The 17,356-nt window shown below is 36.5% G+C and overlaps 1 protein-coding gene across 1 annotated transcript; it reads right to left on the bottom strand.

Moving 5' to 3' along the window:
• Window positions 1–10,551: 10,551 nt before the first annotated feature.
• On the bottom strand, window positions 10,552–10,914 carry LOC142550540 (uncharacterized). Its single transcript, XM_075659615.1, has one exon. It carries the CDS (start codon window positions 10,912–10,914, stop codon window positions 10,552–10,554), a length of 363 nt encoding a protein of 120 aa, XP_075515730.1.
• Between the last annotated feature and the right edge of the window lie 6,442 nt (window positions 10,915–17,356).

Here is a 17,356-nt window from a genome sequence, read left to right on the forward strand (position 1 = left end):
ATGCTCTGAATGGTACTGAATTTCGGTGGTGAGGGAGGGGGGAATGATGGTTAGGAGAGTGAGGGAGATCCAATAATAAAGGGATACAAATGGTATGACCAAGTCTCCTTCTTTTTGAATTTTTTTGAAATGGTTTGATATCAACTATTGTTGGAGGGATATAGGATGAGGTGTGGCCGATTTATTGTGTCCACCAAGGCTAGGATAATGGTCTAATATTAATTAATTAAGGGTGATTAATAAATGAAAAGATTATCATGCTAAGGGATGACAAGGAAAGGGTCAAAGGTGAGTTGGCAAAAAAATTTGATTAATCATCTAAGGGCCGAAAATTAAAGAATTAAATGGAGGGGAAATATTGTTTAGTTAGTAAATTTTTAAACCTTAAGAGCTTTACCTATCCTTTAATTAATTTAGTGAATTAACACATCAATTAAGGAACTTAAATGAACTTATTTCCTACTCACCTCAAGTTACTAACATAATTCCTTAAACCTCCTTTTAACTTAAATCAACTTATTAGCTAGCTAAAATAAACTCTGGGAATGATTTCTGAATCTTAAATTCTATCTCAAAACTCCAACTCCAGTCCGGACTCACTGAATTAACTGAAAGGATAAAAATTTAAACTACTGCAAAAAATAATTAAATTTTAAAAAAAAGCATTTAAATACTCATGCAATAAAATCATTTTAATTTAAAATACTAGAATTATGCATGGCTTATACGTAGTCTAATTTACGGGTTCTACATTACAATTCTCCCCCTCTAAAGTCTGATTTCGTCCCCGAAATCACAGGCAATCAAATCACATACAAGAAGGAGATATACAGAAGCTAAATAAGAAAACTCACATCAATGAAATAACTCTAAAAATTTCTGTCTCATATCTGATTCAGTTTCCCAAGTAGCTTCTTCAATGCCATGACGACTCCACTGGACTTTCACAAGTGGAATAGTCTTCGTTTTGAGCTGCTTTTCTTTATGATCTAGAATCTAGATCGGTTTCTCAAAATAACTTAGAGTTTCATCAAGTTCTGCCTCGTCTGACTGAAGAACATGAGAAGCATCAGGCAGATATTTCCGCGGCATAGATACATGAAAGACATCATGTATACTAGATAGAGAAGGCGGAATAACAAGTCGATATGCACGAGTACCTTTCTTCTCAATAATCTCGTACGAACCGATATAACGAGGAGATAATTTTCCTTTCTTGCCAAATCTGACAATGCCTCTGAAATGAAAAATCTTTAGAAATACTCTGTCTCCCTGCTCAAATTCTAACGGTCGACGTCTAATATCTGCATATTTGGCCTGTCTGTCTTGATCTGTCTTCATTCTCTGTGGAATAAACTTCACTTTTTCTGTCATTTCTCGAATCATATCAGGCCCAATCTCAGGTACCTCATATATCTCATCCCAATAAAGAGGGGATCTGCATTTTTTTCCGTACAACGCTTCAAACGGAGCCATCTCTATGCTCGTCTGATAGCTGTTGTTGTGCGAAAACTCACAAAGTGGCAAAGAATCTTGCCAACTAGTGCCAAAATCTAGCACTATATCTCTCAACATATCCTTCAATGTCTGGATAGTCCGCTCTGACTGTCCGTCTGTCTGAGGATGATATGCAGTACTCAAGTGTAACTTCGTACCTAGAGCTTGCTGCAAACTGTGCCGAAAGTGCGAAGTAAACCGAGGATCACGATCTGATATAATCGACTTCGGCACACCATGCAATCTGACCACTTCTCTGACATAAATCTCTGCCATCTGGTCATGTCTGTACGTCATTCTGTACGGAATAAAGCATGCTGATTTGGTCAATCTGTCAATAACAACCCAAATCACATCGCAACCTCGGGAGGATCGTGGTAGCTTCGTCACAAAATCCATAGAAATGTGATCCCATTTTCATTCAGGAATAGATAAGATATGCAACAAACATCCGGGTTTCTTCCTTTCTGCTTTCACCTGTTGGTAATTCAAACATTTGGATACAAATTCTGCAATGTCTGCTTTCATTTGTTTCCACCAAAACTGTTTCTTCAAATCATTGTACATTTTTCTGCCACCAGGATGAACACTGAAACGATTACAGTGTGCCTCTGCCAAAATCTGGTATCTCAAATCTGAAATATCTGGCACAACAAGATGATTATTCACATATAACACATCATCACGAACCTGATATTCTGATTGATGCCTTGATCTGACCATCAATATCAAGTTCTGAACGTTCTGATCAACTTTCTGTGCTTCTTTAATTTGAACAATCAACTCTGGTTCAACTTGAATGGCATAGAGTTTCAAAGGTTGACAATCTGTCTCAAATAACAATCCAGAAAGACAGCAATCTTCAATCAAATTTGAAACACCAATCGTCGATAAGGATAAAGAGCATACCTTTCGACTCAGTGCATCAGCTGCTGCATTCGATTTTCCCAGATAATATTTGATTTCACAATCAAAATCTTTCATTAAATCAAGCCATCTTCGTTGCCTCATATTCAATTCTGACTGTGAAAATAGATATTTCAAACTCTTGTGATCAGAATAAATTTCAAATTTCTCACCGTATAGGTTGTGTCGCCAGATCTTCAATGCAAATAAAATAGCATCCAATTCAAGATCATGAATCGGATAGCGAGTCTCATGTGGTTTCAATTGTCTTGAGGTATAAGCAATAACATGTCCTCGATGCATCAAAACACAATCCAATCCTCTGTGAGAAGCATCACAATAGACAACAAAGTCACCAGTACCTGACGGAATAGTCAACACAGGAGCACTGGTCAGTCTCTTCTTCAACTCTAGGAAACTGGATTCACAAACCTCTAACCAAACAAACGGTGCATTCTTCTGAGTCAACTGAGTAATCGGCTTAGCAATACTGGAGAAATCTCTAATAAATCGACGATACTATCCTGCTAAACCCATAAAACTGCGTATCGGCACTGATGTCGGTCTAGGCCAACTGATCACAGCCTCAACTTTGCTAGGATCAACAGAAATACCCTCTCCAGATATAATGTGTCCCAAAAATATCACTTGCTTCAACCAAAACTCACATTTAGACAGCTTAGCATACAATTTCTCATTTCTCAAAATCTTCAATACAGTTCTCAAATGCTCAGCGTGATCATTCAAATTCTTTGAATAAATCAAAATTTCATCAATAAAGATAATCACAAAGTCATCAAGATATTTCTGAAATATACGGTTCATCAAACCCATAAATACAGCTGGAGAATTCGTTAAACCAAACGGCATGACTATAAACTCATAATGGTCATACCTGGTTCTAAAAGCTATCTTCGATATATCAGAATCTCTGAATCTCGGTTGATGATATCCAGATCTCAGATCGATCTTGGAATATACAGAAGAACCCTACAACTGATCAAATAAATCATCAATACGAGACAAAAGATATTTATTCTTTATCGTAGCCTTGTTCAGTTGCCGATAGTCAATGCAGAGTCTCATTGAACCATCTTTCTTTCTGACAAATAATACTGGAGCAACCCAAGGAGAAACACTCGGTCTGATGTAACCCTTGGCCAGTAAATCGTCTAACTGTTCTTTCAACTCTTTCAGTTCAATCGGTGCCATTCTGTATGGAGTTTTAGAAATAGGAACTATACCTGGTATCAATTCAATACCGAAGTCTATTTCTCGGATTGGAGGCAAACCCGGAATCTCATCTTGAAAGACGTCAGCAAACTCACATACCACTGGCAGATCTGCCAATGACGGGCTCTATTTCAGTACATCTACTGAATACAAAAGGAATCCCTCTGCTCCTTTCTGTAATAATCGAGTCATAGACAACACAGATATCAAAGGAATTATAGCTCTAGAACCCTTTCCGTAAAATTTCCCTTCATCAGCCATCTCAGGTCTGAATCTCACAATCTTCTGGAAACAATCTACGGTAGCTCTGTACTTGGTCAGCATATCAATTCCGATAATGCAGTCAAAATTAGACAAACCGAGTACAATACAATCTAACTCAATCTCATTCCCATCATATTGCAGTATACAATGTCTAACAGACTTCACTGATATAAGACCTCTCCCCAAAGGTGAAGAGACAGATACTACAGCAAATAAAGACTCAACAGGCAAATCATGTATCAATGCAAATCACTAAGATATAAAATTATGGGATGCACCGGTATCTATCAATACATAAGCAGAGTAACCACAAAGAGAACAGTTACCTGCAACAACATCATCTGGTGCTTCTTGTGCCTGCTCTTCAGTCAATGCAAACACTCTAGCCTGCTGTCTCGGAGGTTGGCTAACAGTCTGGCTTCCTCCTGGCCTCTGCTGTGATCGAGTAGTAGGTGATGGCTGGAAAGAGTAAACAGCTGATGATCTCTATCAGTCTGAGCCAATGATCGAGATGATTCTGCTCCCTGAGATCTTTGAGAACCTCGCTGTGGACAGACTCTGGCAAAATGTCTCTGCTATCTACAGATGTTGCAACTACCAGATACTCCATGGCATTGCTCGGTAGGATTTCTACCGCCACAAGTTCTGCAATAGACACCTGTATAACTCTGGCTCTGTCGTGAACCACTGGAGCTAGATGAACTACTACCAGACTTCTTGAACTGTTTCCCTTAGGCTTTTAAATAATCTTTCTTTCCACTGCTGATACTGCCACTCTCAAATCTGGGAGGGGGTTGGTGAAATTGAGTTGAGGGTTGTTGTTGTTCGGTGCTAGGGCAACATACGAAGCTCCTTTCTGTCTAATCAAACCCGCTTCTGCTCTTTTGGCTCTATTCAAAAGCAAAGTTATTCGGTCTCCCAGCATTTACCAGTATAAAGATATCAGGATTCAATCCATTAATGAACTGATCAGCAACAACTTCATCATTCTCAGCAACATGCGGAGCAAATCGTAGCAAGGTAGAGAACTTGGCCACATATTCTTCTATGTTCAGTTGACCCTGTCTCAGATTAGCAAACTCTGAACCCTTGTCTTCTCTGTACGATATTGGGAAAAATCTTTGATAAAATTCAGTTTTAAAGATCTTCCAAGTAATAACTGTACCTCGATGCTCCAAAGCCCTCTTAGCCGTATTGCAACATCATGCAATTGATGCCCAATCAGTCTAACTCTTCGTTCATTGTGTAATCAAGAGAATAAAACAACATTTCAATGTCATCTAGCCAACTCTCACAGTCAACAGAATTCTCTGTGCCCTTCAAGGTCGGCGGTTTGAATGACTGAAACCTCTTCAGTAATGTTTCCATGGGTGTCGCTGTAACATCCATGGGATTGTTTGAGGTACTACCTTGTTCTCGGATTCTTCGAGGAGGCATATCTGATTATCAAAATGATTAGCAACCAAATACAACACATCTGTTTCAGTCCTCCTCTAATCATCTTACTGCTGATCAAGAATCGGTTATGATTCATTCTCAAGTCATACATATTTCCAATCAAATCAGATATTCAGGTAAACATGTATTAAAGAAGTAAAACATGCTGTCATCACGAAAGCAGGAAAGAAAATTCAATCTACCCCACTCACTCTCTTTTAAGTTAGTCTAAGGAACCTACTGCTCTGATACAACCTGTTGTGGGGACCCGGACGCTAACTCATCTTCTTATCATCATTAGGATCAATTACTTAAACTTGGGTCATAAGTTTTTTTTTTAAAGATGAACACCACATAAACAAGTGTACAATTTCTATAACAAAATAGGCCCATCTCATTCAACTCACAAGATCAAGTTTAATAACTACAACAAGATCCAAAGTACAAGTCTTGTACAAAAGTAAATCATAACAAACTAATGTTCATTTACTACATATCAAGTAATGAAAGTCCACTCTACTTCTGGGTCCGAATCTCCACTCTAATCTCAATCTCTCATCCTCTTCTCTACCCTGATCCTGTCCCACCTGTTGTCATGCACACATACAAACACAACAACTACCGGATAACTCCGGTGATAAATATATTCCCAGTATAAACAATGTATACATGCAATCATATAAACAGATATAAAAGCATGGAACAATTATCAATAACATGTATCACAATCTGAAAGACATGCATCGATATAAAACTGTAAATCAAACTCTTGACTCATAATCTCTGACTCGACTCTTCTCTAATCTAGGGATTCCGGTTCCCGGACTTTGATACATCATATCGAATCTCTATAATAGGAGTCGATCTACTCCTAAGCAACATCGATATAAACCAAATGTCCAATGACTTGGCACATCTTCCAAAAACGTGGCACAACTGCCATGGACTCAATACATGCTTTGCTATAAATCAATAGACTAAGCATATCAATCTCATGAATTGCAAACATCAATGCAATTAAAATAAAGTATGTGGTTTTGGGAAACTCAAGTGGAATCTAACTCGAGTCTTATCTCCCGATTTAACATTGATTTATACCTTTCTTTTTTCGAGCTGACGAAGTCGAAGTCTTGAATTCGAAGCTGTCAATACTCAATCTAGCAATGACATTCGAAATATACAATATCACCATCTTATTCAAAGCAGTACTGGATATGATCAGAACTCCATCTATTTCTGTTTCGACGGCATAACAACACAATCTCGATATACCCAGCAATACAATATCAATAGCCATCAATCACAATAACTCATAATCAATCAATAACACAATCTGATACTAAATCTGTATAATATCAATCAAATCTAATCTAAAAAATCATAACAATTTCATACGGTATCTGTTCTTCGATCTAGTTTCGATTATACAATCATCACAATCTCAGGAATAGATAATATCAATCATATCATGATTTTTTCAATATCAAACTTTTGAATCATACAAGAACATAATAAAACTTACGTCCTTTTGAAGCCTTTGATGAGAGTAACACAATACTGAACTCGGATCGAAACTCAGACAGTTGGATCGTGTAAAATCAAATTCTAAAAATCAAAACTTGAGAATTTCTCCAGGGACTTCTCGTTCTTTCTTGCTGGAATGTTGAAGGAGAATGAAGATTTGATATATATACCATGCATGCCAAAGACATGTGGCTTCTTCCTTGTCCAGCACGTCTCGCGCATATGCGCGACCATCACCGGCGCATATGCGCGAGACCTACTGTCTCGTCGCAACAGAATTCCTTTACTCGCGCATATGCGCGCCCCATCTTCGCGCATATGCGCGAGACTTACTGTCTCGGCACCTCTTCTCATCACATGCTCGCGCATATGCACGCCCTCTTCTCTTGCATATGCGCGAGGTCTTCTGCCATGCTCGCGCATATGCGCGGCTTGTGTCGCGCATATGCGCAAGACCTTCTGTTCTCGCGCACTATAATGTCACATGCTATCTCAAATCGTGCCTCGGAGTGGTCTTTCTATAATCATATCAATTCATAATCAATAATCTTAGATTAACAGAATAAAATCTTGGGCATTACAGATTACCTATTACCAATTCTGGTGGATGTGATTTCTTCCATATGTACTCAACATTTGTTGCATCCATTTCAGCAACTGCTTTGGTTGGCAACTGAATATTTTCTTCAGTTTCAGTTGCTGCAGTATCAGTTGGAAACTGAGTATTATCATTTTGCTCCACCAACTGATTATCAGTAACAATTTCTTGTTCAACTGATGATCCAGCACTTCTGGTTTTGGTGTTTGAAGGATATTTCGATTAATGTGACTCTATTCTTCATTATCATCCTTCAAACTAATATCTGTAAAGCGATCAACTAGATCAATTGGATTAGTTGGCTTATCATTTAGCACAGATTCATTAAATACAACATGAATAGACTCTTCTACATTCAAAGTGCATTTGCTAAAATCTCTGTAAGCTTTACTAAATGATGAATACCCAAGAAATATTCCATCTGCAGATTTAGCATAACAAACTTTTAAATAATTTTTACCATTATCAAGAATAAAACATCTGCAGCCGAAATTTTTCAAATAAGAAACCACGCTTTTGCATTCATGCAATATCTCATACGGTGTTTTCAAATGATTCTTATTAATCATTGATATGTTTTGAGTGTAACATACAGTGTTTAATGCTTCTGCCCAAAACCTCTGAGAAATACCAGAATCAGCAAGCATTGTTCTAGCAGCTTCTTTAAGGGTCCGATTTCTTCTCTTAGCTACACTATTTCGCTGAGGAGTTCATGCTACTGAGAGCTCATGCTTGATTCCAGTATTTTCTAAAAGTTGTGAAAGATTTTTATTGATGGATTCAGTCACTCGATCAGACCTTATTCGATCAATCCCAACTGATTTTTCATTTAATAGTCTTTTGAAAAGCTTAATCAATTGTGCAGAAATTTGGTCTTTGGATTTTAAAAAGATAACCCAAGTAAATCTTGAAAAATCATCCACAACTACTAAGGTGTATTTCATTCTCCCTAAACTCATGACTGGTATAGGACCAAAAAGTTCCATATGTAGCAGTTCTAAGCATCGAGAAGATGATTTACAACCATTGTTTTTAAATGAAGATCTTACTTACTTACCAAACTGACATGCTGAACAAATTTTATCTTTTGAAAAATATATTTTGGGCAAACCAGTTACAAGATCATGGTTACTCAGATAGGCAATAGATTTAAAGTTTACGTGATTCAACCTTTTATGCCACAACCAGTTCTTAGAAGATTTGGAAGGAACAAAATAAACTGGTGCATAAGTTTGATCAATCCAACTGATTTTGTAAGTATTCTCACAACGATTATCAGTTAGGATGATCTCATCAGTTGAGTCTCTAACTGAGCAAGTGTGTCTGTCGAACTGAACTGAGAATTTATTGTCGCATAACTGACTGATGTTACTCAAGTTATAATTCAAATTCTCAACTAGTAAAACATCATTGATAGTAAAATTACCATTGATAAACTTACCCTTACCCACAGTTTTACATCCACCGTCCAGATACCAGGTTGATTCTTTGTTTGTACCTGCCACCTGCAATCACACACAATATATAATTTTGGTACCCATATCTATTTGGGTCCTAAACTGATAAGTCCTTTAGGAATTCATACTTGGACCAGTCTAACTGAATTTCCAGTTGCTGTGTTCCAGATAGTTTTTTTCGGTTTGTGTGTACTTGATTTGTAGTGTGCAGATGAAACAATATGAGTTTTAGCCTTTTTCAACTGGTTGTTCAGCCGATATTTTTTTTTGAACTGGATTGATATTATAGTAATTGGATTATACATTTGAATAGTTCAGGTATTTATTGCTGAACCTTTTTAGTGACTGACTTTGTGGGTCAGTTGAAATAATTGGGCTATAACCAATATCATACCTTCTAGCCTTGTTCTTATTTTCAAAAGGCTATACAACTGGTTTACTTGACTCTGGTTGTTCTTGTATCACAACTGATTTTAAAAAGTGAATAAATTTCTCTTTTTCTATATTCAGTTTTGACTGAGTATCACTGGTGGAAGTTTCATCTTGATTACTAAACCATAAACCAGTTTTATCAATAACTGATTTTTGCTTATCTTGTATTTTAGCTACTGCAACAGATGATTTGTTCCATGCCTTAATAAGCTCAGTTTGCTTTGATTTGTCAAGCATCAACTACTGAATCATAGATTGATTCTTGTTTTTTTCAGCATTCAGCTTAGAAATCTCCCGTTTAAGACTAAACAAATCAACTGATTCATCAGTTTCATTTTTATAGTCTATGAGATCAGTTTGCTTTGCTCTGGCCTTCTCAAAAGATAGGGCAAACTTGTGGTACTCATTTACCATGTCATGAAGTGTAGAAATAAGTACATCTCGTGTTAAGTCACTTTAGCTAAAGTCAAATACTTGTTGACTGGTTGTCTCCAGTTATGTGTCATTAGCCATTAGACAATTGACCTCCTCATCATCATAACTAGAGCAGCTCAAGCTTTCAGATTTTGAATCACTGTCAGATTCTGCCCATTTGGACTTGCTTTCCTCTGCTAGAAGCATCTCATGCTTTTTTCTGTATGATTCCTTGTCATCCTTAGTTCTTCTCTTGTGCTCATAAGATTTCTTACCCTTTTTAGTTGAGCCTCAACTGTCCCTCTTTGGCTTATGACGGTCAGCAATAAAATGACCAGTTTTGCCACAGTTGTAGCAAGCTTTGGGTTTTTCTTTGGTGCTATTTCTTTGATATTGTCTTTGGAATTTTCCTTGATTTCTTCTCATTAATCTTCCAAAATTCTTGACAAATAATGACATAGCATCATTACTTAACTGATCAACAGATTTGTCAAATGAACCAGTTGGTTCCAGTTTGACATCAGTTAAGGTAGTTGTAGCAGCTGGTGTAGAAGGTTCCCTTTCTCTTGTTTGCAACTCAATTTCGTAGGCTTTTAAGTCAGCAAATAAATCATGGAGTTTGACCTTGTTCAGATCCTTTGATTCTCGCATTGCCATGGTCTTAACATCTCATTCATTGGGAAGACCTCTGACTACTTTCAGTGCCACCTCTTTGTTTGAATACAACTTTCCGAGTACATTCAGTTCGTTTACTATGCTACTGATCCTTTCATCATATTCATGCATGGATTATCCAATCTTCATCTTGATATTGTCGAACTTTTGAACAGCAACAGATAGCTTATTCTCCTTGGCTTGCTCATTGCCTTCGCAGAGCTGAATCAGTTTCTCCCAAATTTCCTTAGCATTTTTGCGCATTTTTATTTTGCTGAAGGTATCTTTATCCAGCGTCTTATACAAAATATATTTAGCCACGTCGTCCAAGTTGTCTTTTCTCTTGTCTTCAGCTGTCCATTCATCTTGGGGTTTTTCAATGTGGTGTGGTGCCCCATAAGTTATGGGAACATCAGTGTTTGCCTTCAATATTTTCATGGGTCCGTCCGTAATAACGTACCACACGTCATCATCTTGTGCAGCTAGATGAGTCTGCATTTTGCTTTTCTAATCATCGAAATCTTCTCTAGAGAACATTTGAATTTTGTTGAATGAAGACATGGTAATCAGTTTGTATATTGGAATATTCAGGAACAAGATTCAACTGCTCTGATACCACTTGATAGGATTGATTAAGGGTGGAAGAGTGTTTAGAAGGGGGTCTTGAATAAATACTCTCAATTTTCACAACTTTTTCGCTTTTCTTGAGTCAATTTAGTGATAAACTGATACTCGAGAATCTTATCAGTCGATATCAATCACTTAACAATATAAATGCCGCAATAAACTCACTAATAGATATAATAAAAACTGAAATAAGAAGACACAAGATTTATGGATGTTCGAAAATTTGAAACACTCCTACGTCACCCCTTTTATCACAAAGATAGGATATTCACTAAAAGAATTTGATCGATACAAAGAGTTGTACAGACCCACTTTATTTATGGACTTAACAATGCCAAACTGAAATCTTAGTTACAAAACAGTTAACAGTACTCAACTGAACTGAAATAATATAGCACAACTGATTTTTTCAAGATCAAGTATAAAACAATAACAGTTTGTGCTTGTAAGCTCAAAGTATAGGCTTGAATGCTATGAATATATACAATAAGAGTGAGCTTTGATTTTTGCAAAGATTTCAGCAGAGTAACAGTATATCAATCGGGTTGATTCAGATTCGGAGTTGAGATTTAGATTGTTGTGTTTTTTTCAGTTGCTCTTCTTTGCTATTTATTGGCTTTGCCTCCAACGGTAATATTGAATACTATTTGAAACATTCTATCCGTTGATTGCCACGTCTACATTCTTCTGACAATCGTACACTGCAACTTTTCTGAATTTCGGCTATCCGACTACTTTTTGCAATCAGCTTTTGTGTAGTTGTTTTTTGAACGTACTTTTCCTTAACTGATGACATGTATAGCTGAAGGATCAGCTGATAGAATACAGCTGATAAGCTTACAACTTATTGTAGTAACTGATCAGTTTCAACTGATCAGTCAGTTGTCTGTGTAGTTCAGTTTGCTAGTCCAGTTGCGTTTGAGAATCTGCGTACGAACCTTCAGTTAAGGAAAACCGATAGTTTTCATATTTTAGATCAGTTACTATCAGTCTGCTTGCTCAATTAGTTCAATTTATTAAGCGTTCAATTTGTCAAACTTCCGAAATTCAATTTCCAACACGGGTCAAAGGACTAATGGCGTACAACCATAATTGTGGACTATTCCACTCAATAAGTGAGAACAACTTGGATAGTCTGAGGGAGGGTTGTTCAGTGCATCATCATATGATCACCCATCTGAGTGAATGGACATCTCCATTCCCTTACGAATGAAATATGGCGTTTACTCCACAGATGCTAGTCTCGAGCGACCTTTATCCTTGTTTTAGACGGTAATTCAACTAGGAACCTGTTTAGAATATACAGTACACTTCTAATGAGTTCCATGATCTTACGTTGCGACGCAGACATCATGATACCTATTTTATATTCAAGGACTTTATCTATACAGCTTGCAAGGGTATACATATAAAGTATAATGTCATAATCGAATGAAATCGTAAAATATTATTAAAATAAAGATTGTTTTGTTAGAGTAGGTGCTTGTCGAGACAAGTGTTGGCCGAGCGTTCACAATGAAACTCTATGTATAAACAATCTTTATTTTAATAATATTTGAAATTATTGTTTTGGCACATCTTTATCTGTATACCCATGCTAGTTGCATAGATAAAATCCTTGAATATATAAATAGTAGAAAGAATATTAGACGCTCATATGATGAGAATTATGAAACTCATATTTGCAATACTGTATATTCTAAACAGTTCCTAGTCGATTCAGCCGCCGTTAAGAAGGATATAGGCCGCTCGAGTTTTAGACTATTATCTCCGATTTGAGTACCATGTTTCATTGGTAGGGGACATTGTGATTTCCGAACATGCAGATAGGTGCTCCTTGTAGAGTGCACTGAACAACCCTCCATAAAGGACTTTTCAAGTGGTTCTCACATATCGAGTTGAAACGTCCTAGTTTATGGTTGTACACCATTAGTGCTTATGACCCGGGACAACATTGAGACTATATATGCTAGCATTGCACTTTGACTTGTTTACCGACTCTTGTGGGGTCATCAGGTGGCAAGGTTGGGTGTTTTTTCGAAACATATAGGAGTCGATGAATTGTAGTCGAGGATTCACCGCTTACCTTCGGGTATGGTTATCCTATGTGATCTCATGTATATGTAGTTTGAAATCTTTGATCAGAGTATGATGGTAATTAAGAAAGGGATTTCTTAGATTACACCATGGATGCAACTACGACATGACACATAGTATCGATTCTTTGACATCTCACGATATACCAATAGTTGTCGAATCGGTCGGGATATATGAGTTGAAGGGACCATACTGTACGCTAACAATAATTGAATGGTTCTTGCAGGCTCTATCATTTGATACCTAGGGAATCATGTAAGCGATGCTGCTAGGCGTTTAACATGATTGGTTGGGTACTATCAGACTTGAGTTCCGACGTTCTTATTAATAAGGAGTTGATAATTAAGAATGGAGCAATTAAAGTATTCTCATATAAGGACATGTTTAGTCCTGAATTACATGGAGATGTGAACCCACAGCTAGTTGTATCAATGAACCATTGAAGGCCACACAAGTGCTAACTTTGTAGATCCCTTTGAGAAGTAAAAATAGTTCAATGTGTTGAACGGCTTATAAAAGATTTTATAAGCGAAAGAAAAATTATAAGTATGACTTCTATAAGGAAAATGTGACTTTTGATTTGAGGAAGTGTTCCTAAATTAAAAGTTGGCCAAACAAATAATGTATTTAAAAATTTTGATTTTCATAAACATTATTATGAACTAAATGAAATTAATTCAAGTGTTGAATTAATTAAAAACTATTGAACCTAGTAGAGTCCAAATAATTAATTTAATTAAAGTGTTGAATTAATTAAACAACATTGGGACTTGTAGAGCCCAATTAGAAATAATTATTTAACTAGTGGGCTTCAGTAAAATCTTGTATGGTTTAATTGATCTCAAATTTGTTTGAGACAATTAAATTAAAGTTCATGGACTTTGTAATTGTTACAAGCCCAAATAGAATTGCATGCTTGGGAGGTGAAAGGTTGGAGACAACTTTTTGAGTCAATGGGCATACATGCCTTTGGAACTCAATTAACTTTTTACAAAACCAAGAAAAATGTCTTCCCTTCTCTCCTTGCACGCAACTTGGCCTAAATTTTCATGTTATTCTCCCTCATTTTTTCTTCTTCAATTGTTGAAGATTGCATACACTTCTCAAAGAAAAATCCTCTAATTTTTCTAATGCAAAATTAGAGGGGATCTTCTTTGTTGGTGGTGGGCTTAATTTTTGTGCAAGGAGTGCTCAAAGGAGGCTTGAAGATTTGTCTTGCCATTGAAGAGCTGATTTGTTTACAACTTAGTTGGAACCAACATCAATCTTTTAAGATTGATATGTAAAACTCTAAAACATCCTATGTATGACATTTTGTGTTTTATTGTATTTGCTACACACTATAGTGTTTAGGGTGCTCGGTTCTTGTATGAAAAATAATTTTTTGAAACTTCCGTTGCGCAAGCAAGCACCTTAAACGATCCCTTTTTGAAACGACCTCGATTTTTTTTTAAACCATAAATTCTAAATTACTAAATAAAATAATTTAACAATTTAAATATCAAGTGCATAAAACAAAATCCTAAATCATCACCTAACCAAAACTTCCTAAATTGACCTTTAAAAAGATCAACTAACAATAAATAAAGCATAAAAATATTTCTAATAAAAATCATGAACATAAATCTTTAAATCACAAATCTAATAAGCTACTGCGGAAACATAAAGGCCCTCGAGTGTGTACTGCTGCACTCAATCGACTCAATCGTCACCGCCTCCAAAAATCATCAAATCCTGCATCATACAAACCTAGTGAGTCTAAAGACTCAACACGTTCTAAACATGGATAGCAAATAATACATATACATTCACATGCATTTAAAAATCATATTTTTATTTAAAATAATCTTTTGAACATAAATAAACCATTAAAAATCATTTAAGTATAATTAAATCATAAATATTAAAATCATTTTAAAATAACTTTAAGCATAAATAAATCATTTTAAAAACCATTTAATAGCTTTAATCATCATCATCATAAATCATATATCATAAAAATCATTTTTATCATAAGCTTTCAATCATATATCATTTTGGGTGAAGTTTGATCCTTGAAAGTGACTAGTTTTTATCCTTTGGTCGACTGCAGTCTTAGCTCCACATGGTCCATGGGGGTGTGCACTAGGCTCCACCGTGAAAATACGATCGTTGGGGTTCCCTCGGGGGCTTTTTCACATAGACGGGTTCCCTCGAGGGTCTTTTCCCAAACATGGGTTCCCTCCGGGGCCTTTTCCCGTAAATGGGTTCCCTCTTGGGCCTTTTTCCCTCACGTTATCCCCACAAAATCATATATCATAAATCATATCTTTTGTCACAGTCAATTCACATTCCTCAAAATATTTTTCCTTTTCTTTTAAAATCTTAAAATACGACAACTTTCCAAAAATATCATTTTAAACAGTATAAATTGCACAGCTTTAACATAAATCATAAAAATACATATTATCATCAAAATCATAATTTTAAATCATATAATATCATTTAACATTCGTTATGATCCTTCGGGACGCTTTCAAGCGTTTATGAATTTTCCTAAGTGTAAAAAGACCGTTTTGCCCCTGGACGTAAAAATTCTTGAATTTATCTTTTTCTCACTTTTAATGACATGGGATTATTCTAAATAATTATTTAAGCTTACATGAATTTTCTCATATTTTTATTTGGCTTAAATCGATGAATTTTAAATTAATTTTTAAATAAGACATATTAACGCGTTTTAATCTCGAATTAAATCAAACCTTAATATAAAATTCTCAAATTAAAAAAAACATAGACTTTTATTAATTATTTAAGCTTAAACCTAATTTTCCATAATTTTATAAAACTTAAAACTAGGCGTTTCAATTAATTCGTTAATTAGCGTTTCGTGCGGCGATTAAATCCTGGAAAATTCCAAAACTCATTATTTTGATCCCAAATTTTAAACATAACATTTTTAGTATTTATTCTACCCTTTCAAGTCATGAGCCGCACCCGTGGACCCATGGATTCAATTTTTGTTCTTAATTTCGAAATATTGACACATAATCGAAACCACTAAGCCATCTCCCAATTTACTCGAGCCACGCCCGAGCCACATTGAGCCAAAACCTAGCCAGCCCAGCTAGGCACCCTCTTGACCAACCCTGACCCAAAGGACAAGCCCCTAAGTTGCCCAAAATCTCCTGGACAAAAGCACCAAATTCTGCATGTGTGTGTGTGTGAGTTTCCTTGGTGCAATAGGACTCCTATCTAGTCTAGGCCCTTTCCAGCTGAGCCACCACCGAGCCCAAACGACCGTGACCACTCCTGGACCAAGCCCAGCCCCTACAAAGCCCAGCCCAGCCACTTAAACTCACGCACGAACCACCCGAAGTGAACAGAGGCTGCACATAAGGTTGCCACTCACGCTACAAGACTTCTAGCCACCCTAGGACTCCTCTAGCCACTTAACCTGTAAAGGGCCTAAAACTCCTTTCTTGAAATTTGCGGAAAATTAAAAATTTTCTTTTTAAAAGAACTTAAATGGCCTCATTCATAAAATCACTGGGGAATCAAGTTCAATGTTTAAAATAATAGCAGCGGAAGAAAATAAAGTTTTGCCAACAATAACAACTTAAAAATTTTCCAACGACTGATAAAAATTGTTTGCGGAATAAAATAACAACTGCTGCACTGAGGTCCTCGGGTGCCACTACTGCCGACCCAAGCTGGCTCACTGGTCCCCGCCCTCGGCCCTGGCCTCATCAGTACCTACAACAATCAAGTCTAGTGAGCCTAAAGACTCAGCATGCATATATCGCAGGTAACGAGTAAAAATCTGAATTTAAAATATGCATGGGATAAAATATCATGTCCTGAGGCATGCTGAAAATAATCTGTACTGAGCAATTATAATACGTGCATAAATGAACTGATAATCACAGTAAAAATGTTTGCTCCTTGGAGCCTGTACTGAAATAACTGGTAAAATTTTCTGTTGAGATTATGTTTTACGCCTGTGGCCACTGCACTAAGCTGAACTGATCGGTAACTGGCTACCGGGAAGGCTGAAACTGAACTGAGCTGGCCGGTCACTGGCGACCGGGTGGTACCATACTGAACTGATCGGTCACTGGCGACCGTATAAAATAACACTCCCACATAGTGAATGAACCACAAGCCATATTGCATAAATCTCAAAAATAATCATTTTCTATTTAATGCACGTAAAATAATTAACTGGCGTAATGAA

This window comes from Primulina tabacum, chromosome 7, assembly GCF_025594145.1.
Source record: "Primulina tabacum isolate GXHZ01 chromosome 7, ASM2559414v2, whole genome shotgun sequence".
Lineage (NCBI taxonomy): Eukaryota > Viridiplantae > Streptophyta > Magnoliopsida > Lamiales > Gesneriaceae > Primulina > Primulina tabacum.